Source organism: Azolla caroliniana, unplaced genomic scaffold (genome assembly GCF_043228905.1).
Source record: "Azolla caroliniana isolate FFs.n. ecotype wild unplaced genomic scaffold, voAzoCaro1.0.p SCAF_4, whole genome shotgun sequence".
NCBI lineage: Eukaryota > Viridiplantae > Streptophyta > Polypodiopsida > Salviniales > Salviniaceae > Azolla > Azolla caroliniana.
The window spans coordinates 16727969-16755578 of record NW_028230439.1 but is presented as its reverse complement, the minus strand read 5'-3'; the positions used below and the strand labels follow the sequence as shown (position 1 = coordinate 16755578).

Genomic DNA, 27610 nt, shown 5'->3' with positions numbered 1-27610 from the left:
TAGTTTTCTGTTTGTAACCGCCATTGGCAAAGACATAGAGCTCGAGGTCGTTGCCTCTGAGTCTCATTTTGTATTCCTCCTCTCATAGTGATAGTTGGAGTCCGTGGACTCTCGTGGTTTTTTCCATTTACGGTTTTCCACGTAAACATCCTGTGTCATCTCGGTTTTTAGTTTGTTCTCTTCTATTCCTTGTTGATTACTCGGTTGTGGCCAAGCATTATTTCTACACAACTGGTATAAGAGCAAACAAAGGAAATGGAAGAATCATTTGGCGGCATGTTCAAGCTCACCGGCTCCAACTACCTAGTGTGGAAGTCGAAGATGAGGGACATGCTCGTGGTCAAAGATCTCTGGCTGCCAATACAGTTCGGGGACAAGAAATCGGACAAGATCAATGTCACGACATGGGAGGTGATGCACATGAAGATAACGGCGTACATCCAATGCTTCATTGACATGAGCCTATATAACAACATTAATGAAGAAAGTAAACCTCATGTGCTTTGGGAGAAAATCAGCACCATGTTGGAGAGTAAAAACGCCGTAAATTGGGTTTTGGACTTCTAGAAGTTAGTGAGACTTCGATACCAGGACGGATCCAACATGGCGGAGCACATGAATGCATTTTAGGGGCTCATAAACCAAACAACTTTGCTCAAAGTACCTCTAGCCGACGAGGTACTTGCATTGCTCCTACTCGATTCCCTCCTAGATAGTTGGGAGACGCTAGTTGTCACTTTGGGCAACGCCGGGCCGGAAGGAAAGCAGTTGTCTCTAGCAAGGGTAAAATCAAGCTTGCTAGATGAAGAAGCTCACTGAAAGGACCGAAAGTCCGGAACCGATCCGAAGGCTTTGGTCACAGATGATGACCATAACCAGGGAAGAGGCAGGTATCAGAGTCCCCAAAACCAAGACAAATCAGGGACGAGGTCGAAGTCAAGGGGAAGGCCCACTTGCTTTTATTGCGGAAAGCTGGGGCATTTCCAGAAGAATTGCCGACACTTCTGGAAATCCAAAGGGGGAGCCGAGAGACCGGTGTCGAGAAGAAAACCGTCCCACGGCGGAATCCGGGAATAGTGTGCATGAACCGGCCCTTACACGCGGGTGAAAAGTTTGATGGAGCATATAATCTAGTTCGAATTCGCCCAGGGGATGAATGGAAGACAGCTTTTTGTATTCGCTATGGACATTTTGAGTATACTGTGATGCCATTCGATCTCACGAATGCACCTGTTGTTTTCCAACATATGGCGAACGATATTTTTCGAGATTTTCTTAATACCTTCACTATAGTTTGCCTAGATGATATTCTAATCTACTCGAAGACCCAAGAGGAGCATGACGAACATGTTCGTCAGGTACTGCGTCAACTCCAAGAATATGGTCTCTACGCAAAATTAGAAAAGTGTAGTTTCGGCCAGAATCAAGTTGAATTTTTGGGGTATATTGTATCCTCAGATGGTATTGCTATGGACCCCATGAAGGTACAGGAAATTTTAGAGTGGCAAATGCCCCTTTCAATGTGCGATGTGCAATGTTTTCTTGGGTTTGCAAATTTTTATCGAAAATTTATTAAAGATTATTCCAAGGTTGTGCTTCCGCTTACTCAACTCACACATAAAGATCAGCCATTTATATGGAGTTCAGATGCAGCCGAGGCATTCAAAAGCTTAAAATGACCATTTACAACGGCACCTATCTTAGCACATGTCAACCCAACAAAACGCTTCATCCTCGAAGCTGATGCATCCGATTTTGCACTAGGGAGTGTCCTCTCACAAATTGGAGATGATGGACAACTACACCCTGTCACCTTCCATTCACGAAAGTTTGAAGCTATAGAGATCAACTACGAGATCCATGACAAAGAGCTTCTTGCAATTGTGGATTCGTTTCAACAATGAGAACAATTTCTAGAAGGTTCTTCTCAGCGGATCATTGTCTACAATGATCATAAGAACCTGACTTATTTCCAAAATGCTCAAGTCTTGAGTCGGCGACAAGCCCAATGGGCAGAATTTTTGACTCACTTCGACTTTATCATCATATATCGCCCTGGGATGCAGCAAGGAAAAGCAGATGCTCTTTCTCGGCGCTCTTATATGGAACTTCGTCCAGGGGAACCTGCATTTGAGCATCAAAAACAAATCCTTTTGGGTCCTAATCACTTACGATTAATGGTAGTTAACGCCATAACAACTCTTGAAGACTCCACTCTTCTTGATTCCATTCGAGATCATATGGCCACTGATGATTTCGCCAAGGATGTTTTGGATCATATCATCCCGGATCGTGCTTCTTGCTCACGGTCGAAAAATCTTCGTAATGACTATCATCAATTCTATTGGCATGGTGGTTTTCTATTTTGACAAAACCTATTGTATGTTCCTGATGGTCCCCCGGGACTACAAGTTTTACAACATTGCCATGACTCACCAATGGCTGGTCATTTTGGAGTTTGCAAGACTATAGAGTTAATTTCTCGACGCTATTGGTGGCCTCGCCTTTGTCATTTTGTTGAGGAGTATGTTCGGAGTTGTGATATATGTTGTTGATCAAAGAGTCATTGTCACCGATCCTATGGCTTACTACAACCACTTCCCATTCCGGAAAATCCTTGAAAGTCTATATCCTTGGATTTCATTACTAATCTCCTAGTTTCAAAAGGTTTTGATGCAATTCTCACAGTGGTTGATCGATTTACCAAAATGGCACATTTCTTGCCATGTACGAAGTCGATTACTAATTAAGAGGCGGCTAATCTCATTATGCGAGAGGTATTTAAGCATCATGGTCTGCCGGATGATATTATTAGTGATCGTGGTCCACAATTCATCTCAAAGTTTTGGAAGCACATGTTCAAACTTGTCCACATTTTGGTTAAGTTTTCTTCGGGTTATCATCCCGAAACAAATGGCCAAACTTAGCGTACCAACCAGACGTTGGAGAAATATCTTCGTTGTTTCATCAACTATCAACAAGATGATTGGGTTGATTTTTTGCACTTAGCGGAATTCGCTTACAACAACTCAACCCATTCTTCTACAGGATATTCTCCATTTTTCGCAAATACGGGTTGTCCTCCTCGGTGGACGATGAATGCGCATCCAGATGTTCCTACCAACCCTGTTGCCGAGGATCGTCTTAGTCGCCTCCAAGAAATTCACGCTACCATTCTCCACAATTTGCACGATGCTCAAGTTACACACAAGAGGCTTGCTGATCGTCATCGTCTAGACTCCTCAAAAAAGTTCCGCGTTGGGGATCATGTATGGCTTCTCCAACACAACATCAAGACCACTCGACCTTGCAGTAAATTGGATTACCAAACGTTTTGGCCCTTACATTATCACTAGTAAGATAAGTGATGTTGCATTTCGTCTTGGCCTCCCTCCGCACATCCATCTTCATCCAGTGTTTCACGTATCCCTTTTGGAACCTTATGCTACAAGTTCAATTCCGGGCCGTCTTACGACACCACCACCACCTGTCGAGTTCTTGGACGGACCCGAATTTGAAGTTGCTTCCGTTCTCGATTCTAAAATCGTGCGCAACAAGCTGTATTACTTAGTTGATTGGCTAGGTTATACCCCCAATGATCAAACTTGGGAACCTGCTGCAAATATTTCCAATGTTGCGGAACTCGTCACTGCATTTCATCGCCAATATCCTCATAAACCAGGTCCTAATACAAACCCTACGACCTGTGAGACGTGTCGTCGAAGAAAAGGGATAGTGTCATGATAACACTCACATCATGCATCGAAAAGATTTGAACCCACGACCTTGTTGTACACATGTCAAATCCTTAACCATTGTATTAATATTCTTATGTGTATAGTTTTTAGAATATGAAATGTAATAAAATAGGAATATTCTATATTACTCTACATTCTAGAATGACCTAGAATATTCTAGAGTGTTCTATACCACTAGAACCTTCTAGATTACTCTAGAGGTCTTCTAGATTACTTTACATTTTAGGATAACCTAGAATATTCTAGAGTGTTCTTTAGTACTTATAAATAGGGATCTACCACTCATCCCAAACCTAAATTGGTTCAACGCCATTTTGTAGCCTACTCTTTGTAATCCATTTTACTCTTCAATATAATAATTCTCTTTCAATCATCTCTCTATCTCTCTCCCTCTCTCTCCCTGTCTTGACAGTATTATGTGAAATGTAATATTTTTGGTCTCATAGGTCCTATTTGACCTCCGAAGATGATAATAAAATCTCTCTCTCTAGATTTGATGTGTTGGATTGGTATTGAAGTTTTTGAGTTTATATTTTATCTTAAGGTGAGCATTTTTGGGTTCTCAAGCTCAAGCTTCAGCTAAGCATTTATCGGTGGAATGGACGGGGTTTCTTGACCATATCATGCACTTGACAAGATATCTAAGTCTATCATAAGTGACTAAACCCTTATGGTTTCCACAACTCAACTTTTGAACTATTCAACTCAAAACCGATTCGTTGCTCCACCGATTCATTCTTGTCGAGATATCCAAGAATTGTTATTTTCACTCCATCACTTGTAGGAAAATCTTGCTAAGAATTGTCTTTTGAGCAACCTAGGTGTTAACTAAGGTTGGCCAGCTTTGCAGTATTTGCTTCCCACAATGGTTATAACCCCAATATTATGTTTTAACCGAATTCATGGATGCATTCCTAGTTAGCTTGGATCCAAGAGAAGTCTAGCTAGCCCACGAGAGCCTTGGCCTTTCACTTTGCAATATCTACCCCTTCTACTAAATAAGGTAGAGTTTGTGCTTGAATGTTGATTTGTCCCCAATCCTATTGGGGTAACGCTAAGAACTATCATTAACTCTAAACGTTTGTTTGTCCTTCTAACTAAACACCTTTGTGTTCACTTGCTCAACATCCACCCAAATGCTAACTACAATTTATGTTTTGAAGTCAATCTTGCTTTGCACATTTTAATCGTTTTGTAGAATGTTCTAACATGTGTGTAATCATTGTCAAGCACTCAATCAATTCATCCAAAAATAATTCTACACATCACCTTCTCCGACCTTGCAAATCTACTATAGTTGGAGGGATGATGACTATCAAGTTTGAACATGGTGCACTTGATCTTGTTGAAGTTACCTTATGACTCTAGCTTTGCTCTCCTTGGAATCTCACTTGTTGAAGCCATCTCCATTGTTTTAGTGAACACTCATAGACCTTCGCTACTCTTTGTCATGTTTGATGGAATCTCGTCCGAAATTCTTGTTGTTTTAACTGATGTAAAGTATTTGTATTTCAGATATCATGTTACTCATTACATGAAAATTTTGACCAGGCACAAACAATAAATGAATGTAAAGAAAAAATATTATTATTGTTGAGTACTAAAGTGCCAATAGTTTCTTGAAGTGAAGATTTAACCGTAGAACACTCTCTATTGTTCCTATAAATACTAAATAGTTATACATAATGGCTATACAATCTAATGACTGCTTTCTTTGTACACGACACATACAGGATAATTCCAAATGGCGTGTCATGTGATTGTTGTATTAAAATAACTTGAATAACAATTGTCAATGTGAATGATGACAATCTTCATTCAGATAAATTCAGCATTTCAATGTATATTATATATCACACTAACATTTAGGATGATTGTTTAGCCTACCTTCAATTGTCATTGCTTTGCATGTGGTAGTTCCAAACAAAGTAGTACATTACAAAACTTAGAAGATCATAGAAATAAGGTCAAATATCATTTTACACCTTCCATCATTAGCTCTCTTTTTTTCCAAAAAAAACACTGCTTCGCATTAGTTAGCAAACAATTACATCATAGACCACCAAAAATTCAGCAACCCTCACTCTGGCCTTCTCACCAAAGTGGACATAGTCCCCACCTCATTTACAACAAAAGTATCCACAACTCCTATAACCTAGTAATTTGTACCATATCTATACATAGTTACAGCACCTGGGCACTGATGGAAGCCATTGGGGGAAACAACCATCGGGGTGCTTGGTAGTTCCATTCATGTTTTGATGATGATCTGCCCACCATAGGACAACTACCCCATTTAAGCAGGAACTTTGATCGAGCTCTTTCAACTGCATCAGATTCCCCCTGAATCGAGTCGTATCGTCCCCGCAGGTAAGATACCAGCTCAAACCATATATTTAACAACACCTCACCGTTAGGGATCTTTTGTTGTTGAAAAACAAACTTACAACGCCTGGGTCAAATGTGCCAAACCGATAAACAAGCCACCATCATCCATATCTCTTCAAAAAATTCTACGTTAGTGCTAGGTCGAACTCCAACACGTTGAAACACCTTGCCACCCTGCACTATAAATCCATGACCATGGGGGTTTAATTGTTCAGCCCAACCTTTGCTTGTTAACTTCAACCCTTGTACGGACTCCCATACCACTCACCCATTCACGCCACATGTTGCCACTATCCTGAGACTTCTACCCCAAATGTTAATAGCCTCTTTGCAATTCCAAAAACAGTGAGGAATTGATTCCAAAGGGTGTCCACATATCTTGCAACAAGCCTCACCACCATGACACCTGAGCCACTCCCCCACCGGTACCGCTTTATGACTAAGAAGCCACAACCAAAGCTTTATTTTTTCTAGCATATCAAATGCCCATAGTCTCCTCCAAAACTTCCCTGGGTCCGGGTTTACTTGCCACTTCTTACCTTCCAACACTGCCACTTGCACTACCAACCATTGGCCATTGTCTGCCAAAGCACTTAGGTTGCCCCACAAACGATACTCATTAGATGGGCACCTGCCCCGAATAATTTGTGCATCGCCCTCACCTACAAACCACCCAAACCAAGACCCCCTCTTCTTCATTCAACCTAGCTAGACCATCAACGGCCTTATCTATCAAACGGGTCACCTTTTCCAGCCTGCTAGTAAACCTAGTACTACCAACCAGATCCTCCCTTCTTTTCCTTTTGAAAACCTCCCAATCTCTTACTAAGCTAACATTGTACCCTACCATTTGGCATGATCATTAGCATTTAAGTATCAACTTCTAGGATCCATTATGATGGTGATTTTACAATCTTCATTGAAGTAGGGTGTACTAAGTAGTGGATTTCACTAATATTAAGATCCATCGCTAGCTCCAATGTGATTGTTGGCATTCTAATAATAAATCTACCAGTGTCATTGTACAATCTTCATCTTAAATGCATTTTAAGGGTTGTGTGAGTGTTCTAATCTATGGTAAATTTTAAAATTTATGTAGAGAGTGGTTGAAAAATACATACTAGGATGCACTTCCCATTCCCTTAATGGTACAATACCTTATATATCTCATACCAAACAAAAAAAACTAAAGTATTGATGCGAGGAAATATAAACAACAAACATTATATGGTAACACACAATGTGAAATTGTTGACTTTGTACATCCTTCAAGATAGTTTGGATTATCCACACAAACTCAATTTAACAAACTATCACTTACTAGTTTACTTCAATAAAATTTTAAGTTTGAATGTGAAGGTGTTAAGCAAAGTTTATGCTGTGCACTCTTAAAGTTTGTCCATCCATTATGGACTTGCACAATGAGTTTGATATTATGCTAATAAAAATTAACAAATTCTCTTCTACTTTGGGCATAGTCCAATTTCATATTCATTAATAGAGCATAATGTTCTAGTTTGAGATTGTTGTTTAAGTTAATAATTCAAAATGTTCCCATTTGCATTCAGGATTGATGTCATCATTTAATAAAATATCATATTATACTTTGGGATCATTGTTAAGCTAACTTAAAACTTTCATATTCTAGGTAATCGTGTTTGTGGAAAATATGGTTGCACAAATCACTTTCAGCAACCCAAGGGTTAAACAGAATACCATTGGCATAAGACGATCCAAATAAATTAAACAAAGATAAGACAGACTACATGACGAGTCACCAAACTATGACAATGAATCAATTTGTAAGATAAAGCCTAAAACAAAGAAAATGGAACATATTCTGCCAATTCTAATAAGGCCATCTGGCGAAGACTAGAAGGTCAAACAAATTGATACACACATCATAGAGTCACCTTGTAAACTATTAATAAGATTAATATAACCCCGTTGAGAATTTTTAAAAGCACCTAACTTCCCAATATTGGCCCCCATCATATCCCAAAAAATATAAATGTGCCTTCCTAGATGATGATTAACATCCTTATAACATAGTGGCAATAACCATACGAAATGATGTCGTTAAATGAAAATATGAGTATTATTGATTTTTTCCCCCTCCATCTAATGATGATATTCATGTTAGGTTTCGAAACATTTAACTCTTATTTGGGTGTGTAAAATTATTATGATGTGTCCATGAATATAAGCAATTGTGCAATACACACTTGCCTCGAATGTCGTGTCGAAGATGAAGTCACGTCACACCCCACACATCTAAAAAAAAAGTTACTAAGCATTACAACATCTATATTGTATGAAAGTAAGGTAGCTTTTAGGTTTTTGTAGAGTGGCATATTGTGCTAACATTATTGGGGGGTAGCCTTGATGTAAATGCCTTGCAAGTTTTTTTAATGAATTTACTATTTAGAAAAAATATGAGAACCCAAACAATAACAAGAGCCATGATGTAGAGGATGGATGATCGTTTAAACTTATTAGGATCATAGAATACCGAGCCTTAAAAGAGCAGTCTAAAACAAGTATTGCTTTATTGATGGGGCCATAGTTGCTCTTTATCAATTAGGTTTCCCACAATTCAGTAATGACTAAACTTGCCATACAGCCACATAAACAAAGCTTTGAATGACACCCCATCTGTCATCCCTTCACAGAAGTGGCTAAAGTACATTCTCACACCCTCAAACCCACAAAAGTCAAAGTAGAGGTATTAAAGACGTTCATTGCATTCCATCAAAACATTATTCCTGCAAGCTTTTGCATTGCATACAACCAGTGTGATAAATGAGCATGACAAGATTTTCATGAGGGATGCCATGCATTTAATACATCTGGAAATGTTGAACTAATCTCAAGCCCTAGTTACAACTTTATCATCATTTTGAGAAAACAGTAAAACAGAATGATTTTCCGTATGCTTGTAGCCCATAATAAAGAACACCTATGACTTTCTTGTTTGGCACTTGACATACCCGCCGTTACCCTAGAAAGAATCTCATTATAAATATCATTACAAAACAATGTGTACAAAGTTAAAAAAACTAAATCAAAAGCGTTTCGATCGGTTTTATTCAGTCGATGACATCACCCTTTATCACACCCAGATATGGATATCAATTCTTCCACTATGCTTCAAGAGTTTTAAATCTGTGACCAAATTGATCAAATAAACCTCTTTTCCCTCTTTTAATTACGGGTTGTACATCAGTTGCGAGGATAATAAAACAGTACCTTAGATAGATAAGAATGTGGAGTATGAGGGACCTATGACTGACCAACATGCATTGCAGTTTTTGCCATAGACCAACCAACTATTACATGAAGCTTGAAACAAAATGAAGGGAAAGAAGCTTCTTAGACTACAAAACCAATCTATAGCCGAGTGAGCACAATCTATGAAAGAGGCAGATAGAGAGAAGTGTTGCTAAACTACACAAGTGATAGAGATCGTTGATAGACACGCATCGGATGAAGATCATCCAAAGAATCTATGTCTCGAAAACCCTCCACATCTCGCAATGCTATCCATCGTCTCCGTCTAAGAAATTCATAGAATTCATCATCAGTATAGAATGTCTTTTGCTCTGTCGCATCCATTAAGTGGCCACTTTCATCATGTAAGCACACTTTGATTGTTACGCCTACAGAGACAATAAAAATTTAGAAGATACATATGATTTTGTCTCATTAACACATTATTTATCTCTCTTTCCATATTAGGTCTGTACCATAGTGGTACGCTATATCTATCTATAGAAAATATACATGCATAGCATATGAATAACACACAAACACATGTATGAATGACCGAAATGTTAACCTCTGAAATGCATACCCATGTACTCGCACATACATATATTTGCACACCCCATATATACTATCACGGCAGCATTCACCATCTAACCAGGGTTAGCATCCTTCTAACATTGAATCTGCACAGATCATTAATGACGTGTAGACATTTTGTCATATGGGACCATGTAAGCTTTACAAAAATTTCATAATGACGTCAAAGAGGTCGATCATCAGATAATGTGCGGATATTGAGCTTTTCTCACTGGATCATAATACGTGACTACTCTGTCATTATCATCAATAAACTGCATAGGTCACACAATGTTGACAAATTTTACTACTATATGATCAAGGAGTGTGTGGATTGCTGCTCAGGATGAAACACATAGACAACAGTGGCCAGTGTCACAAATACATCTCGCACATACCTCTCATGGTTGAGCATTTGATTGTAATGAGCTTTTTTAATGGTTGTTTGCCAGTTCCCTTATCATCGTTGACATACACAGTCAAACGACTCTTTTCTCTATAACAATGACCTCATCATCTTTATAGAAAATCTGGTTGCCTTCCTTTCGCACATATAACACTCTTTTCTCTATAACAATGCCCTTTGAAAGAGATGATGATGTGATGGTGTGGTCAGATCCAAAACACCAAGGGAGTGGGCTGTTGTGTGAGGAGAGAGAAAGTAGAGAAAACTGTGCAGAAAATGGAGAGGATGGTAAAATTTACTAAAACAGGAGAGTCCTTAGGGCCTTTATCCCCAACAACCTCCCACTTAAAGGACCATGGAGGCTCCTTTAAGCAAAGAAACTCCCACCATCTATATACATAGCTGATCTTGTGCCTTGGGTAGACACTTTGTGAGAGTATTGACCTTGACCAAAGTGATTAGGCCATCCTCTAGCACTTCTCTGATGAAGTTGTATCTCACAACAATATGCTTTGTGTGAGCATGAAACATTGCATTCTTTGCCAAACATATGGCACTCTCACTATCACATCCAAGAACAGCTGCCTTTTCAGGCATCCCAAACTCACTGCACAAGCGGGCTAACCAAATGGCTTCTTTGGAAGCCTCTGTAGCTGAAATATATTCAGCCTCTGTAGTAGATAGTGCAACTATCCTCTGAAGTCTAGAGCACCATGAAATAGGTACACCTTCAAGGGTGTATACACAGCCACTTGTGAACTTGTCCATGTCCGAGTCACAAAATCCTTTTAACTCTAATGGACACTTTCCATAACATAGGCATTTACCTTTGGTCCCTTCTCAAATATTTCAAAATAGATTTGATTGCCTCCCAATGAGCTCTACCTAGATTACACATGAACCTACTAAAAACTTATTTTGACTGTTTCATGTACAGCTCTTCGTCTAAATCACCATGCAAAAAGGCTGTTTTACCATCCATTTGGAATAATTCCAGATCCAAGGTGGCTGTGAAAGAAAACAAGACACGTAGTGTGGTCATCTTAACCACTAGAAAGAAAAGCTCTTGGAAATCAATGCCCTCTTTTTGGGCATATCCCTTAGCAACCACCCTTGCCATATACTTGGGTTTGTCATCAACAGTTTTGATTTTGTATACTCACTTGTTTGGAATGGCCTTCCTACCTTTGGGCAACTCAACCAAATCCCAAGTATCATTTGCATGCAAGATTTTTATTCTTCCTACATGGCTAACTCCCACTTCTTCTTGTGCTCACATAGTTTTGCCTCTTTATAAGTAAGAGTCTCACCCTCATCTGATAACATGATGTAATGTATAGAGGGGTCATATCTATTCACTTGCCTTCTAGGACATGTAGATCTTCTTACCCAATGATCCCCATTATCAAGCAATGGATCTACATCAGAAGGTACACTGACATCTTCATTGTTAATGGGATGTTGTACATCATTTCCAGCCCTGTTTTCAGCATGAATAGGTGTCTGCATATGCCCATCAGGAGCATCATTTTGCTGTCCAACATCATCTGGCGCAATAACCACTGGTTCATTATCTTTTCCAGTCAGACATGATGCATCCTGAAGGTTCATATCAGATTTAACTTGTGGCTGTACATGAAATTTCTTAAATGTAGCAAAGGCTTCATCCTTAGCTTTTAACAAATATATACCCAAAGCTTCCTAGAGTAGTCATCAACCAAAGAAATAAAATAAAAACGCATCCATTTGGTGGGCATGCTGCAAACATCAGAATGAACTAGATTAAGAAGATTAGGCTTACAAGAGACACCAGAGTGGCAGGAATTGTTTACTTGCTTACCATATTCGCATTCATTATAGAAATCAAGATTTGAGCCTTTAACAAACATTTCCAAAATACATAGCTTATGTTCTTGGTTCATGTAGCCAAGCCTTTTATGCCATAATTCCATATGTGAATGGATTTCAGCCAAACCAATAAACTTGCCCATCAAAGATTTACCATGCAAGCAATACAAAGTTCCGTTCTTTGTGCCTTTAACAATTACTCTAGAGACTTTAATAAGCTTCCATGACCCTTTCTCAAAGAGGGTACTATATTCATTCATATCCATTTGTGCAAAAGACAACAAGCTTTTCTTGATGTTTGGTCCATACCTTACATCATCCAAAATTACCTCATTAGTACCATCCACTATGAGATGCATTGTACCAATACCTTCAATAGAACAAGCATGGTTATTTCCAAGTTATACATGTCCATGGCTGCTTGCATTAAAGGTAATAAAACACTCCTTAATAGGCGTAACATGCACCTAAATCCATAATCCATGTTTGTGACAAAGCATCGGTAAAGAATCTAACTCTAGTAGAGTTGAGTATTCAGAAGCGTAGTGTGTGTGTGTGTGTGTGTGTGTGTGTGAGAGAGAGAGAGAGAGAGAGAGTGGGTGTATAAGCAAGAGAAGAAAATCAGAGAGAATAACCAAAAAAGAATAAGAAAATACACCATAGGGGGATGACAACTTATGCACTGAAGAGAGCTATATTAATTAACTAAAGATCATCAACAAAATAGAATGGGCAAAGGGGGTTTATATACAAGTCCTCAAGGGACTGCAATATTAAATGTGTTGGTGGAATCTAACCAAGATATCCACTTGAGTACGATTTTGTCATAAGAATATCCAATATTCTTTGACCACATTAACACTCAACAACTACACGGATTACAATAAAGTGTGCTCACACACTTTTTCACATATCGTCCTTTTCTTCATAAGCACATGGTCACACAAGTTGAGCTTGATTCTCAACACGCCCCCTTAAGGTCAATAATGTGTCCTCTTAAGCTTGGTTTTCTTGGTGTCTTGTTTGTGCAATGCACGAGCTCTCCTTTGGACGGTGACTTCTATTAATGCATTCATAACTTCCAACGTATCTATTCAAGGAACATTTGCTTTTACTTCTTTTAGAGCACACTTAGTTTATGCTCAAAATCTTTAGTCACTCCTACCCATGTTTGCATTTCACTACACTATCTTTAATTGTTTGCTTCTATTTAAAATACTTAGCTTAAGCTTCAAAATCTCTAGCAACTTCTACCCATGTTTGCAATTCCTCCTCTATACTGTCTTCTTTTATTGGGGTTTGACCTTTCTTTAGATCTACTTTAATGACTTGAAGGTAGTGGTTTTGATTTATGAAAAGAGAGAATTTTAGGCATTCTCTTTCTCAAAGATTGTGAAGGGAATGTTAGGTGTAAAGGCCCGTAGTTCACAAATTAGGTAATTATTCGTATATGTGAACACATTGTTCACCTGGACAGGACACCTCTTTTTGTAATGTGAACACACCACTTTCTTTGTAAGGTTAACTAATATAATAACCTTTTTTTTCTTGTGTACCAATCAAGGCGGTTGGGTACACCAAAGATCTGTGTGTCTCTACTCTCATCTCTACTACAGTCCTGTTTGCTGAACGTCATCTCTCAATAGCTGATCCGTCAAACATCCCTCTTTACCTTTAACTGGTATCAAAGCCAAATCTCTTTCCTCTGCTTTGCTGTTTTTCTTTAGATTCAGAATCAGCAGAAAACACAGATTAAAAAAAATCTGTTAGACCCTTTCCTATTCGTATTCTGCTCAATTTCTGAAGGCATCTGTAATAAATCTTGGGAGCAATGGCCTCCACTTCAGCTGAAGTGAAAAAACTCTTTGAAATCAAGAGATTTGATGGAAAAGATTTCGAATTGTGGAAAGAGCGTATGCTGGGCATCCTCTTTCTAAGAGATTGTGAAGATGCTTTTGTAGAAAAGAAACCAGAGAGCATGGAAAATGATGCTTGGAACACTCTGAATAAGAAAGCCATTACATATATTAAAATGGCTGTTTCTGATGAAATTATTGTAGATGTAAAGGGCTTGACTACTGCCCATCAAGTTTGGGAGAAACTTAAGAAAACTTACGAGAATACTACTCCTGTGAATCAGGTGCATTTGATGAGAAAACTTGTCAGTATGAGGCTTGATGAGTCGAAAGGTGCAACAGAGCATCTATCGTTATTCACAGGTACTCTCTCCCAACTACAAGATTCAGGATTACCAGCTTTTGATGACAAGCTCAAAGCTATCTTCCTACTTATGACTTTACCGGATTCGTGGGAAACATTAGTTGTTTCACTATCTAATAGCCCCACCTTGACCTTCGATGGTGTGTGGGGCTCTATTCTCAGTGAAGAGATTAGAAGACAATCTAGCGGAGAAGGTAGTGGTTCAGCATACAATATTAGGGGGAGATATGATAAGAGGAACCCAAATGTAGGACAAAGAAATAGAAGTAAGAGTAGAGGGAAAGGAAAACAACAAGATATCACATGCTATCATTGTGGCCGTAAAGTTCATAAGAAACCTGATTGTAGATATTGGAAGATGGAACTAGAAAGGAAGAAGAATGTAGGAGAGAAGAAAAACAAAGATGATAAGTTTAATACAACAGAGAAAGATAATATGGCTTCAAATGTTATCATTGAAGACCTATCTGGTGAAAATGGTGATGTACTTTGTATTACAGGTGATGCCTTTATAGCTCATGTTCAAGACATGCAAATCACCAAAACAGATGTTATTGATGCTTTATTGTCAATCGATGATGGATTGACACAGACATGGATAGTAGACTCTGGGCTTCTTTTCATGTTACTCCATGTTTGGAGTGCTTTACCACATTTGATGCAGGTAGTTATGGAAAAGTTTATCTTGGTAACAATAGTGCTTGCAATATTGATGGTATTGGAACTATACACTTGTCTTTGGATAATGGTCAAGAGCTTAGGTATGTACCTGGCATTAAGAAAAGTTTGCTATCTGTAGGGCAAATGGATTTGCATGGTCACACCACATTATTCGGTGGTGGATTATGGAAACTAAAGAAAGGATCTATGGTTATTGTGAAAGGTTGCAAAAAGGGCACTCTGTATTGTTTGCAATGTAAAGCTTTACCTGGAAAGTTTCTTGCTATTGCTGAATTCGACTCTCGTTTAGAGCTTTGGCATAAGAGATTAAGACATATGAGCCAAAAAGGACTTGAAGTCCTTTCTGCGTTAATAAGATTTGATGTTAAAGGATCAAAGCTGGTTTTTTGTAATGATTGTCTATTTCGCAAACAAGTGAGAAAGGTATAATAGGACCTTGTGTGAGCGAGTACGACGCATGCTGTCCACAGCTAATCTCCCTCATGAATTTTGGGGAGAAGCATTAAAACCCGCGGTTCATATATGTAATCGTTCTCCCAACAAGTTCTTAAAAAATGGAATCCCTGAGGAGGTTTAGTCTGGCAAACCAGCCTCATATGACCATTTACGAATTTTCAGTTGTGATGCGTTTGTACACATTAGAAGTGAGCTGAGAAATAAGCTCGATGCTAAGTCCACCATGGGCATTTTTATGGGCTATGGTGATGAAGGTGAAATGGGCTATAGGATTTGGTTACCTCAATCCAGAAAAATTGTACGCAGCCGGGATGTTGTTTTTAATGAAGAAAAATTGCTGAAAAATGCTTGTTCCTCTGTTGGGAACTCTAAGAGTGTTACATTTCAGCAATTACAGCCATCCACAAAATCTGAAAATAAACCTCATGATGCTATACCAAAGGTTGAATATGATGATCGACCGGTTATCTTTGAGCCAGAAGAAGTTGGACAGCAAAGAGATGCTCCTGAAGGTATTGGTCAACGAGATGAAGGTACTGAAGAACAAAATATAGATGTCGAACAACATGCTGGACATGGTTCGCAACAGCCAGAAAGTGCTGAAAATGATTTTCCTCCAGATTTAGAACCAATCCCAAAAAATACTGATCATTGGGTACGTAGGTCTAATCGTTCAAGGAGGCAGGTATATAGATATGACCCCTCTTTGCATTATGTCATGCTGTCAGATGAGGGTGAACCTCTTACTTATAAGGAGGCAATGTCATGTGAACTTAGCAATAAGTGGGAGCTTGCAATGCAAGAAGAAATAAAATCTTTATATGCAAATGATACATGGGATCTTGTGTCCTTACCTCGAGGAAGGAAAGCTCTTCCAAATAAGTGGGTTTATAAGGTAAAGGAAATTGAAGGGAAACCAAAATACAAGGCAAGATTAGTTGCCAAGGGTTATGCACAGAAGGAAGGTATTGACTTCCAAGAGGTCTTCTCTCCTGTTGTGAAGATGACCACACTTCGTGTGCTATTTGCTCTCACTGCAATGCTTAATTTGGAGTTGTACCAAATGGATGTAAAGACCGCTTTTTTGCATGGTGATATTGATGAAGAGATCTACATGAAACAACCTGAGGGTTTTGTAGTCTCTAACAAGGAGCATTTGGTATGCAAACTAAAACGTAGCTTGTATGGCCTAAAACAAGCACCACGACAATGGTATAAGAAGTTTGATACTTTTATGCTTTCTCAAGGCTTTGATCGTAGCTATGCAGATCATTGTTTATACACGAAAAAGGATATCGATGACAATCCTATCATACTTGTTCTATATGTGGATGATATGTTGCTAGCTGGGAAAAGAAAGACTAGTCTTGATGCTCTAAAAGTTCAACTGAAATTGGTCTTTTCTATGAAAGATTTGGGAAATGCAGAGCATATTTTGGGCATGAGAATCAGTAGAAACAGAAAAGACAAATTGTTGTTTTTGTCACAAGAAAAGTACATTGAAAAAGTGCTTAACAGATTTAATATGGCAGAAGCAAAGTCCCTTGGAGTTAGTTCCTTTGCCATCATATCTTAAACTCAGCAAGGCTGATTGTCCAAAGGATGAGATGGAAATCAATGCTATGAAGGGAATTCCTTATGCATCAGCATGTGGTTCTCTAATGTATGCTATGGGAAGGGTGCATTAAATTTGCAGGGATATTGTGATGCAGACATGGCAGGTGACTTGGATACACGTAAGTCTACTAGCAGGTATATATTTACAGTTGCTGGTGGAGCAGTGTCTTGGTGCTCCAAATTGCAAAAGATTGTAGCACTGAGTACTACTGAAGCTGAATATATTTCAGCTACAGAAGCTTCAAAGGAAGCTATATGGCTCAGCAGACTTGGTGAAGATCTTGGCATGTCTGTTAGTACTCCTGTGTTAGGATGTGATAGCCAGAGTGCTGTGTATCTGGCTAAGAATGCCATGTTTCATTCGCGCACCAAACACATTGATGTGCGACATCACTTTATCAGACAAGTTTTGGAGGATGGTCTAGTCACATTGACCAAGATCAAAACACAAGATAATCCTGCAGATATTCTCACTAAAAGACTTGGCAAAGTTCAACATGAGCATTGCATACAATTAGTGGGAGTTACTTGAATGTTCACATCGGACCTTTAAGTGGGAGGTTGTTAGGTGTAAAGGCCCGTAGTTCACAAATTAGGTAATTATTCGTATATGTGAACACATTGTTCACCTGGACAGGACACCTCTTTTTGTAATGTGAACACACCACTTTCTTTGTAAGGTTAATTAATATAATAACCTTTTTTTTCTTGTGTACCAATCAAGGCGGTTGGGTACACCAAAGATCTACGTGTCTCTACTCTCATCTCTACTACGGTCTTGTTTGCTGAACGTCATCTCTCAATAGTTGATCCGTCAAACATCCCTCTTTACCTTTAGGGAATTTTTGAAGTCAAGCCCAAAGATATGATAGATGTAACATGGATAAAACTAAATAAAAAGGCCATCACTTACTTCAAGATGGTTGTATTAAATGAGATCTTAGTGGCTCTCAAGGTCCTCACAATTGCTTTTGAGGTATAGGAGAAGTTAAAAGCTACTTATGAAATTACCATGCATGTAAATTAAATGTATCTTATGCATAAGTTGGCGTGTATGCAACTTGATGAGTCAAAAAGTGAAGTTGAGCACTTATTTGCCTTTACAAGTACTCTCTCACAATTACAAGACTCTGGATTACCTTCCTTTGATAATAAGTTTAAGGCTATCTTCTTGTTGATGACCTTACCTGATTCGTGGGGAACATTGGTTGTTTCACTCTCGAATAACCCTAATCTTATCTTTTGATGGCATAAGGGGTTCTATTTTGAATGAGGAAATTTTGAAAAGTGGAAATGTACGAGGAACAAGAGCAAAAGCAAAGGCAAAGCTGAAGTGACTTGTTATCGAGGTGGTAGGAAAGGTCATAAGAAGCTTGATTGCAAGTAGTACAATGTTGATATATACATTCATACATACATAGATATTTTTAGCGTCCATAGAGAGGCCAATATTGACCCATAGGACCTAAGTACAAAAGTTATCTTGATGTGTGTCTACTTTGAAGCACCAAGTCTTAATGTGTGAATAAGGCATACACATATGAGCTCCACCTTCTTGGTGTTCCCTCTAGTGTGATACTGATACTCAAGTCATCAACCCCCTCTTAATATATCATCATAGCTTTTACCCCCTCTTAAGAAAGAACTCATGTGACAAGAAGAAAAAAATAGCGAGAATGAAGCACATAATAATTTAAGGACAAGGACAAAGGGAGGGCAAATATGGCATCTAGTGTCATCATTAGGAGGCATATGATGCAGAAGATATTCTTTGTGCTACTATAGAAGATCATCATGCTAAAGATAAAGATGCTTCTGTTAATATTCATGCACAGAATGTACAGATTACAAAGAGGGATCTAATTGATGCCTTGCTTACTTTGAATGATGTTGTCACAAACATGGACTGTGGATTTAGGCGCATCATTTCATGTTACTCCTATTCAGGAGTGTTTTACTACCTTTCATGCAGGCAATCAGGGACATGTATATCTTGGGAATAACCATGCTTGTTATATTGAAGGCATTGGCACAATGCATCTCAGAGTGGATGGTACTAATGAGTTGGTTTTGCATGACATAAGGTATGCACCAAGCATCACGAAAGGTTTGTTGTCTGTTGGACAAATGGATATGCATGGATATAGTACTCTCCTTGTGGAAGGGTCATGAAATGCTTACACACAAATTAATGGGGGTGAGTTTACAAGTGCTGAATTTAGTAGATTTTATGAAAATCTTGGTATTAACATAGAAGAGCTAACAGCTCCATACAGCCCCTCTTCCATTGGTGTGGCTGAACAGTATAACAGGACTTTGTGGGAGGATGAGATCCATGCTGTCCACAGCTAATCTCCCTCATGGATTTTGGGGAGAGGCTTTGAAAACTGCAATTCATGTTTGCAATTGATCCCCTCATGTCCTTAAAAAGTGGCATTCCTGAAGAGGTTTGGTCTGGCAAACCAACTTCCTATGACCACCTACACATCTTTGGCTGTGATGCTTTTGTGCATATAAGGCCTAAGTTGAGAAGCAAGTTAGATGCAGCAAAGTCCATGAAAGGAATCTTTATGGGTTATGGAGACAAAGGTGAAATGGGCTACAAGATTTGGCTACCTCAACTCAAGAAGGGAGGGAATATGCAGCCGAGATGTTGTATTTAATGAGGCAACTCTACTCAAAAATGATTGTGCCTGTGTGACCATAAAAGAGTCAAATTTTAGCATGTATAGTCACAAGTTAAATCTGATATCAACCCTCGGGATGCACCACATTTGGCTGGAAATGATAATGAGCCAGTGGTTATTGAGGCAGATGATGTTGGACAGAAAAACGACGCTCCTGATGGGCATATCAGCCACCTATTCATGTAGAAAAAGAGAGCTGGAAATTGATGTACAACAGCCCATTAACAATGAAGATGTCAATGCACCTCCTGATGTAGATCCATTGCCAGATAATGTGGATCATTGGGTAAGATGATCTACACGGCCTATGAGGCAAGTGAATAGATATGATCCCTGTATATATTACATCATGTTATCAGATGAGGGTGACTTATATGCCATTCCTGGAAAAGAGCATCTGGTATGCAAACTGAGAAGGAGCTTATATGGGGTGAGACAGGCCCCCAAACAATGGTATAAGAAGTTTGAAACATTTGTGCTCAAACATGGATTCAGAAAAAGCCATGCAGACCACTGTTTGTGCGCTAAAAAGGATGAAAATGGCAGCCCAATTATTCTTGTACTGTATGTAGATGATATGCTGGTGGCAGGGAAGAAAAAGCGTAATCTGGATGCATTAAAACAGCAGCTGAACTTTGCATTCTCAATGAAAGACCTTGGGGAAGCTGAGCATATTCTTGGTATGTGAATAAAACGGGATAGGAAGCAGTATAGTTTGCATTTATCCCAAGAAAAGTGCATTGAAAAAGTGCTGAACATATTTAATGTGGTCCACATGGTAACCTTTCCGAGGATGATTGTCCCACAAATGATGATGCAGTCAATCACGTGTAGATTGTTCTATATGCATCAGCTTGTTGTTCACTTATGTATGTTATGGTTGCCACTGGGCTAGACATTGCTCATGTAGTCGGAGTTGTTAGTAGGTTCATGGCTAATCCTGATCGAGCTCATTGGGAGGCAATCAAATCTACCTTGAGATATCTGAAAGGGACCAAAGGTAAATTCCTATGTTATAGAAAGGGTCCATTAGAGTTGAAACAATTTTGTGATTCCAACATGGCAGGTGATGTGGATACACACAAGTCCACAAGTGGCTATGTATACACCCTTGCAGCCGCTTAGATCAAGGCCGACACTTCACAAAATCTTGTAGATGCTCTCACAAAGTGTCTACCCAAGGCACAACATCAGCTATGTATACAGATTGTGGGAGTTACTTGGCTTAAAGGAGCCTCCTTGGTCCTTTAAATGGGAGGTTGTTGGGAATTTTGGTCCCATGGACTCTTTTTTTGCATATGTTGACCCTTCCATGTGAAAACCCTCTTTGATAGCTTTCCACAAATACTTTTACTATATTTTTGGCCCCTATTTGGGGGGTTATAGGCATTTACATTATCTTTATAACTTTTGGTCATTAGTCACTTATCAATAAAAATTGGTCCCAAATCTCTCAGAACGAGTGAGGGACTTTTAGCAACTAGGGCTTTCTCTCCATCTTTCTGTGTTGGAGGGTGGCAGCTCCAGACCTGCACTCTCTTTCATCTTTATTATCTCTGTACTACATTCTCTCTCTTCCCAGATTCTTCTCTCTCTAGAATCTGCAACTCTTTAAATGCCTTCTCTCTCTAGAATCTGCAATGATTTAAATGTCTTTTGTCTCTTCCACTTTTTCCAAGATATTCCCTTTTTATTCCTAGTTTATTGTACCTGTTTGGTAGTACAAGAGTCTCTTAACTACCAAACAACCATTCCCAATTTTGTATAAATAGGCTTATACCAGCCTCTTTTGTAATAAGATTATTTTCTGCTGCTACTTACAAATAAGCACAATTCTTTGGCTGTCTCTACTCTTTGCAACCAGTTTTTCTACTGCTGTCTAACAGCCTTCTCACAGCTTGGCTGTGTCTATTTTGTTCTAACTCTTCCACTGCTGCTATTAACAGCTTTTCTCACATTCTGCACAGTTTTCTCTACTTTCTCCTCACACAACAGCCCACTCCTTTGGTATTTTAGAGCAATCGACCATGCCATAACATCTCTTTCAGTATGCTACATTTCCTCTCTCAAGGCCTTGTCAATATGACACCTCATGTAATTTACCTCTTCCTCTCTCAAGGCCTTGTCAATATGACATCTCATGTAATATACCTCTTCCTTCTTTCCTGATCAATCAAGCATTAAGAAATGTCTTTCCCCTTGTCTACATCTAACAATACATGCATTTCGGGTATCTTGAGTGCCTTCAAGCATTACCTCTGTTAGTCCCATTCATTCATTTCCATTCTTGGTATTTTCTTGCTTTCTTCCACATGATACCTTGTCTTCCTAAGCCTCAGGACCCTAAGCTTCATTAGCTCTAAACCATGGTGTTCATAGGCTTCATTTCCATTAGCAATAAATTTTTTAGTGGTTAATCCTACCAATTAAGCCATTAATGTACAAACAGATAAACATAAGACAAAAATGAGATTAAAATAGTCATTGGCACACAATGGTTAAGAATACTTTAACACAAAGATTAAGCATACATGGGACAAAGGGCTAAGAATGAGAGTGGGTATAGGGGAGGGAAGACAATGAAGAAAGAAAGAAAGGTATATCAACGTCTTTTAAGAGGCCAAACTGGTCTGTACGACTGAACAAGAGATTACATATTAAAACATCATCTCCTCTTTAAGAACAAACCAAAATAAATAAAACTAAATATGTACTAAAGAATCACATCACAACCACAAAAGCTCATCCACAAAGAACCATCAAAACATTTTTTAGCTCCATCATTGCTCATACTGCAAGTCAATCAAGGGCTAAGCATGTAGAGTTTTCGAAGACCTCTCCATCTTGGGTCAGCTCATGTTAGAAATATTTTGAAGGCAAAATTTTAAATCCATCTGAAGTTAGAATGTTCTAAGTGGTTAGCTAACAAGATTATTCAGCACCTTAGGCAGATCTAGATCAGCTACATTTATTTTATTTTTTTGCTTTGAAAGCTGAGAAAATTTTAAGATATCACCTCTCATTCAGTCTCATAGGCCATTTTGTGTTGGGATTAAGGCCCTTTAGATTTCTCTAACTATACTAGAAAAACGTTACTATATTATTCCATATTTTCTAATTTATGATAAAGTTGTAGAGTCTCGTTTTCAGAATTGTACTACAATTAATAAATGAATATCTTGGACTTTGAATGGGATCCTTGGACAAGATTCCCATTCAGCATTCAATAGGTACTTATGAGGCCATGACTTCGCTGTCCCATCAGCCTCTAAAGCTCTTCTGCTAAGAGCATATTCTATGTATCGTGGATAGCACATATAATGTAAGTCCTTTGAGGGAAAACTTTTCCTAATGAGCAACAATAAAAGATCAATAGACACAAACAAGTCCAAGCTACAGCCATAAGTGTTCAGTGCCTAACATGACCAATCATTCAATGAAGTACTTACCCTCATCTAAACGTAAAACATAGGAGCCCAACGGCATTTCTCTATCAAAGCATCGCACAACACCATAGTCATCCTCCAGCCAAAATGCTCGTCTTGTGCGTAACCCAAAAGCACACTTTATTGCTTCTTTTATGGCTTCAAATGTGCCATCAATACCAATTTTCCGAATTGTACTGCCATATTTGACAATTATAATTTTCCCATCATTTGGAATGTGGTGCTCATCTTCACCTGCATGAAACATTCACTGTGGACATTTTTATTTGTAACTTGTTTGATTATTTATTCAATGTGAAACCTGAAAAGTACAATATACAAAGCTACTTTTCATTTTCAGCATATAAATATACCATTTGCTAAAGGGTCTCTCCAACCCCAAGGTTGAATTCCACTCTCAACAATTGTATCAGAGGATGGGAGGGCCAAAGATTGACCATCTGGATCCAATCTACGATCAAGGTTAAGAGCCGACTTGCAATGGTCTGTAAAATAAAAGTTTTAATTGTTAAACTAACAAACAGATCTTTAACACTTATTATGAAATGGTACTCTTTCACAGGATGCTTAAAACTAAACTGTAAACTGATAAGAATTCCTAGATCATGTTAACAAAAATAAAGACCCTCATGAGCAACCAACCTACATGTACACATGATATCTGCAAGATCAATCTGGATTCTCTATTGAAGTGATGTATTAATAATCATACCTTTGATAAAAGGATAATACATCGTCAGATGGCAAATCACAGATAGTAAACTTGTCTTGATTCAAGCAACTCAAGTTTACTTTCTCCAAAAGTTTCCCATTTCACAAAGTCAAAATATGATTTTCAAGGAAAAGCTATCATATCACATATTTGTCTCCAGCGTTGACAATATTTTTGAATTACGACTTATCTGAGACACTTACAACTAATTAGAAAGTTAATTGTTCTAAATGTCTACCACTAAGTTGTAACTTGTACATTAATCATAACTATCAATTAAAATTTGAATCTATACGTTAAACTATAGATTAAGTTAAAATGTATAAAACCTCTATATCCAATTCTTCATATGCTCTACAGAAGGATGGCACAGTTCAGGATCTCTTCACACAAGTTAAAGCGCAAGCTAGGAAGATACGAACATTAAGGTATGGTAAAATAGATTGGTCAACTATGGCATCAGATTTATTACATTTAACGTGTTTTCTTGCAAACTTTGTGGTGAACACATGTTTTATAGGCACTTTTCACTCTAGAATTGGCTAGAGGTTCTGTCCCCATGTGAACAAACATGTTAGTTAATTGTTCGAGATATATGTAAGCATGAAAATAAGGAAACAGATAGGAGAATAAAGAGATTGGGCGAGAAAGAAGGGTGCCAATCCACCTGACCAACCCCAAGCATAGGGATTGAGATGGACCCCAGTCTTGAACGGCGTCCCATACCACTACTATGGGCTTTGAGTCATACCTGGTACTGGCACGCGCTCGCCACAAGAGTATGTTCACCACAAGATTACAGGCTTGACATACTAGGTAAATCTTGTGATGAGCATTCACCAATACTAGGTACGACTCAAAGCCCATAGTGGTGGTATGGATGCCGTTCAAGGCTCTGGTCCATCTTGATCTCTTCACTTGGGGGTGGTCAGGTGGATCAACACCCTTCTTTGTCTCTCTGTCTCTTCTATTTATTATCTATTTCCTTATTTTCATGCTTACATTAGAATATATCTCTAACATTAATTGCTGGCTTTCCCACTTGATGATTTCTCAGTTATAGCCATTAGTCTTCCCACATCCATGATTTCATTATTGTAACAATAGGTAACCAACCATCAAATATATAATAACCAGTTTCCAAATAGTTTAGTACACTTTGAGAACTCGTTCTTGAAATATGGCTCCAAGCTTTCTTAATGACTCTAGTCTATTCTATCTTTTGCTTAATCCTATCATGAGAGTTAAGCTAAGATCTCTATGTTCTCAACAAATAATGTTAGAGTGGGATTAGATTTCTTCCTCAATCCTATTCTCTTCATAAGCAAATATGAACACACACTTAGAACAACCAAAGCCATGGCAATTTTCATTATCTTTACACTTATAATAAGTAGATTTTGAGCTAATTCCTTCACATACTTCCACACCAAAATCGAATTTTGTTTAGGGAGATACAATTAGAAAACAATATGTAGAATTATCAATATCATTAATGGTGTTATTTGTCCCTACAATATTCCTACAATGGCTGACCAAGTTACTCACTACTAAATATATTCAAGAATTTGGAGATCTGTAGAGTAAAACAATTCTAATTTCAATTCATGTATCAAACATCTTTCTTTATTGGTACCAGTAACATATGATCAAGCTCCTTGTGTTTGAGTTAGATGAAAAACGTGTCTTTCTATTGTTACTCACTTTATGAGCTAACATGAATAGTTGTAATATTTGTCATTATATATTGGCCATTTTGGTCTTCTAAAGATGTTAATATTTGTTTCTTTCTCTATTCATACAACAAAATGTAGTACATTGCAATTTTTTGAAAAGTTATCTTGACCTTCCATACCTTCGGATATTGTAATAACATTGATAATGCAGATCTGACATAAGGTAAATTTGCAAGACTGAAGAATACATATCAATGAGCAATTATTCATATAACAAATGAACAACAACTAATACAACAAAACGAACCATGATTCACACAAAAAAATGCATTATGAATCAATAATTAGAAAAGGACAATATAATATCAATCATGACATACCTTTGGGAGAGCACTGACCATATTGATTCTCGCATTGGGTAGCTTTGGGAGAGTAATGAATGCTGTAAGGATCCATTTTCCCAGGGCTTCGATAAGGAGGCGGAGGAGAAGGAACAAGAACAACCTTTGATCGTTGCCGAAGGAGCTCTTCTAAGTCTTTGTAACAAGAAACCTTAGCCGAACCACCTTTATCATGAACTTTAGCTTTCTTATAATCCTTAAGTAGGTTTCTCCACTTGTCGGTACACATGGCAGGTGACCTATCGAACCCTCTTCCTCTCATTTTCAACGAGATTTGTTCCCACAAATGCTTGTTAGATTTTGATGTATTGAAGAGACTATCAATCTCAGATCGGAAAGCAATGAGAGATCTGATCTCTTCTTGAACCCATGTCTCCGCCCGCTTCTTAGGTACAAGTTTTGCTTCATTTTCTTCTGTGCTTGAGCTCTCATGAATGATGAGCTCTTGTGAAGGAAGTTGCTGATGTTGATGATGATGATGTTGGTGTTGGTGTTGATGATGATGTAGAGGAGAAGGGCCCACAAGGCCATTGGAAACAACTTCCATTACTATATATAAATGTGTATATGTATAAATTTAATCGAACTTCAAAGAAGAAATAAAATATTTCTTTCCTTCTTCACTCCTCACTCTTCTTCTTCTAGATACGTCTTGTGACCAATGAAGAATATGAGCTTCTTCTTTATTCTCCTGAATATGAATATTCTTTTTCTTCTTAGTTCCGCTCGTGGGGGAAGAAGAGAAATTGCTTCTTCTTCATCCTATTCTTCACTGCTCTTCTGAATCTTGTGTTTTCTCGGAATTGTAATGGTGGGCGATGGAGCAGAATGTTCCCTCCTCCTCCTCCTCCTCCTCCCCTTCGTCTTCAATCTTTTTCTTCTTCTTCTTCTTCTTCCTCTAATCTGATGCACGTTGAGAATTCAGAGAGTTCTGAGGCGCACCTCAGGTTAAACCCTAACTGCACTTGAGACTCTGATCTGGTTAAGAAGAAAATATAGTTAAATAAAAGAGAAATCATCATCCTCCTGCTACGCGCTCCGGAGAGTATGACTCTCTCGGCTCTGGAGTCTGGCCTTCAAACTTCAAAGTAAAAACTTGGACATACAAAATTGTCCGGCCGGCCGTACCCATCTCTACTTCTTCACACTCGTGTCACCTGGCAATGACTTGTCCATGCCGAATAATAAATATATCATTTGGCCGTAACCCAACTATGTCTCGCACAAATCGTCTCGTAGTTCGATAGATGACCTGCTCCCTTCTCGTTGCGTACAAATCCCATCCATGAGTTGGATACAAAAACCATGTTGTTTATGTGGTACAGTTATATTCTCTTGAGGATGGATAAGTCCCATGTTCAAAAAAATTGCATATATTGCTCCCTAATTATCAACTCAAACACATCAATTTGGAAGAACATACTTGGTAAAGGACAATGGTAAGGGACCTTGAACTCCTCTTTGTCAGACA

General features: G+C 38.4%; 1 protein-coding gene across 1 annotated transcript; it reads right to left on the bottom strand.

The window, feature by feature from the left end:
• Window positions 1-9322: 9322 nt before the first annotated feature.
• Window positions 9323-27177, bottom strand: LOC147865154 (trihelix transcription factor GT-1-like). The gene is made up of 4 exons (XM_087317903.1): window positions 26119-27177; window positions 23704-23835; window positions 23354-23584; window positions 9323-9805 (listed from the first exon to the last, which is right to left on the bottom strand). The coding sequence occupies exons 1-4, from the start codon at window positions 26684-26686 to the stop codon at window positions 9594-9596; spliced, it is 1143 nt and encodes a 380-aa protein (XP_087174029.1). The 5' UTR covers window positions 26687-27177; the 3' UTR covers window positions 9323-9593.
• Between the last annotated feature and the right edge of the window lie 433 nt (window positions 27178-27610).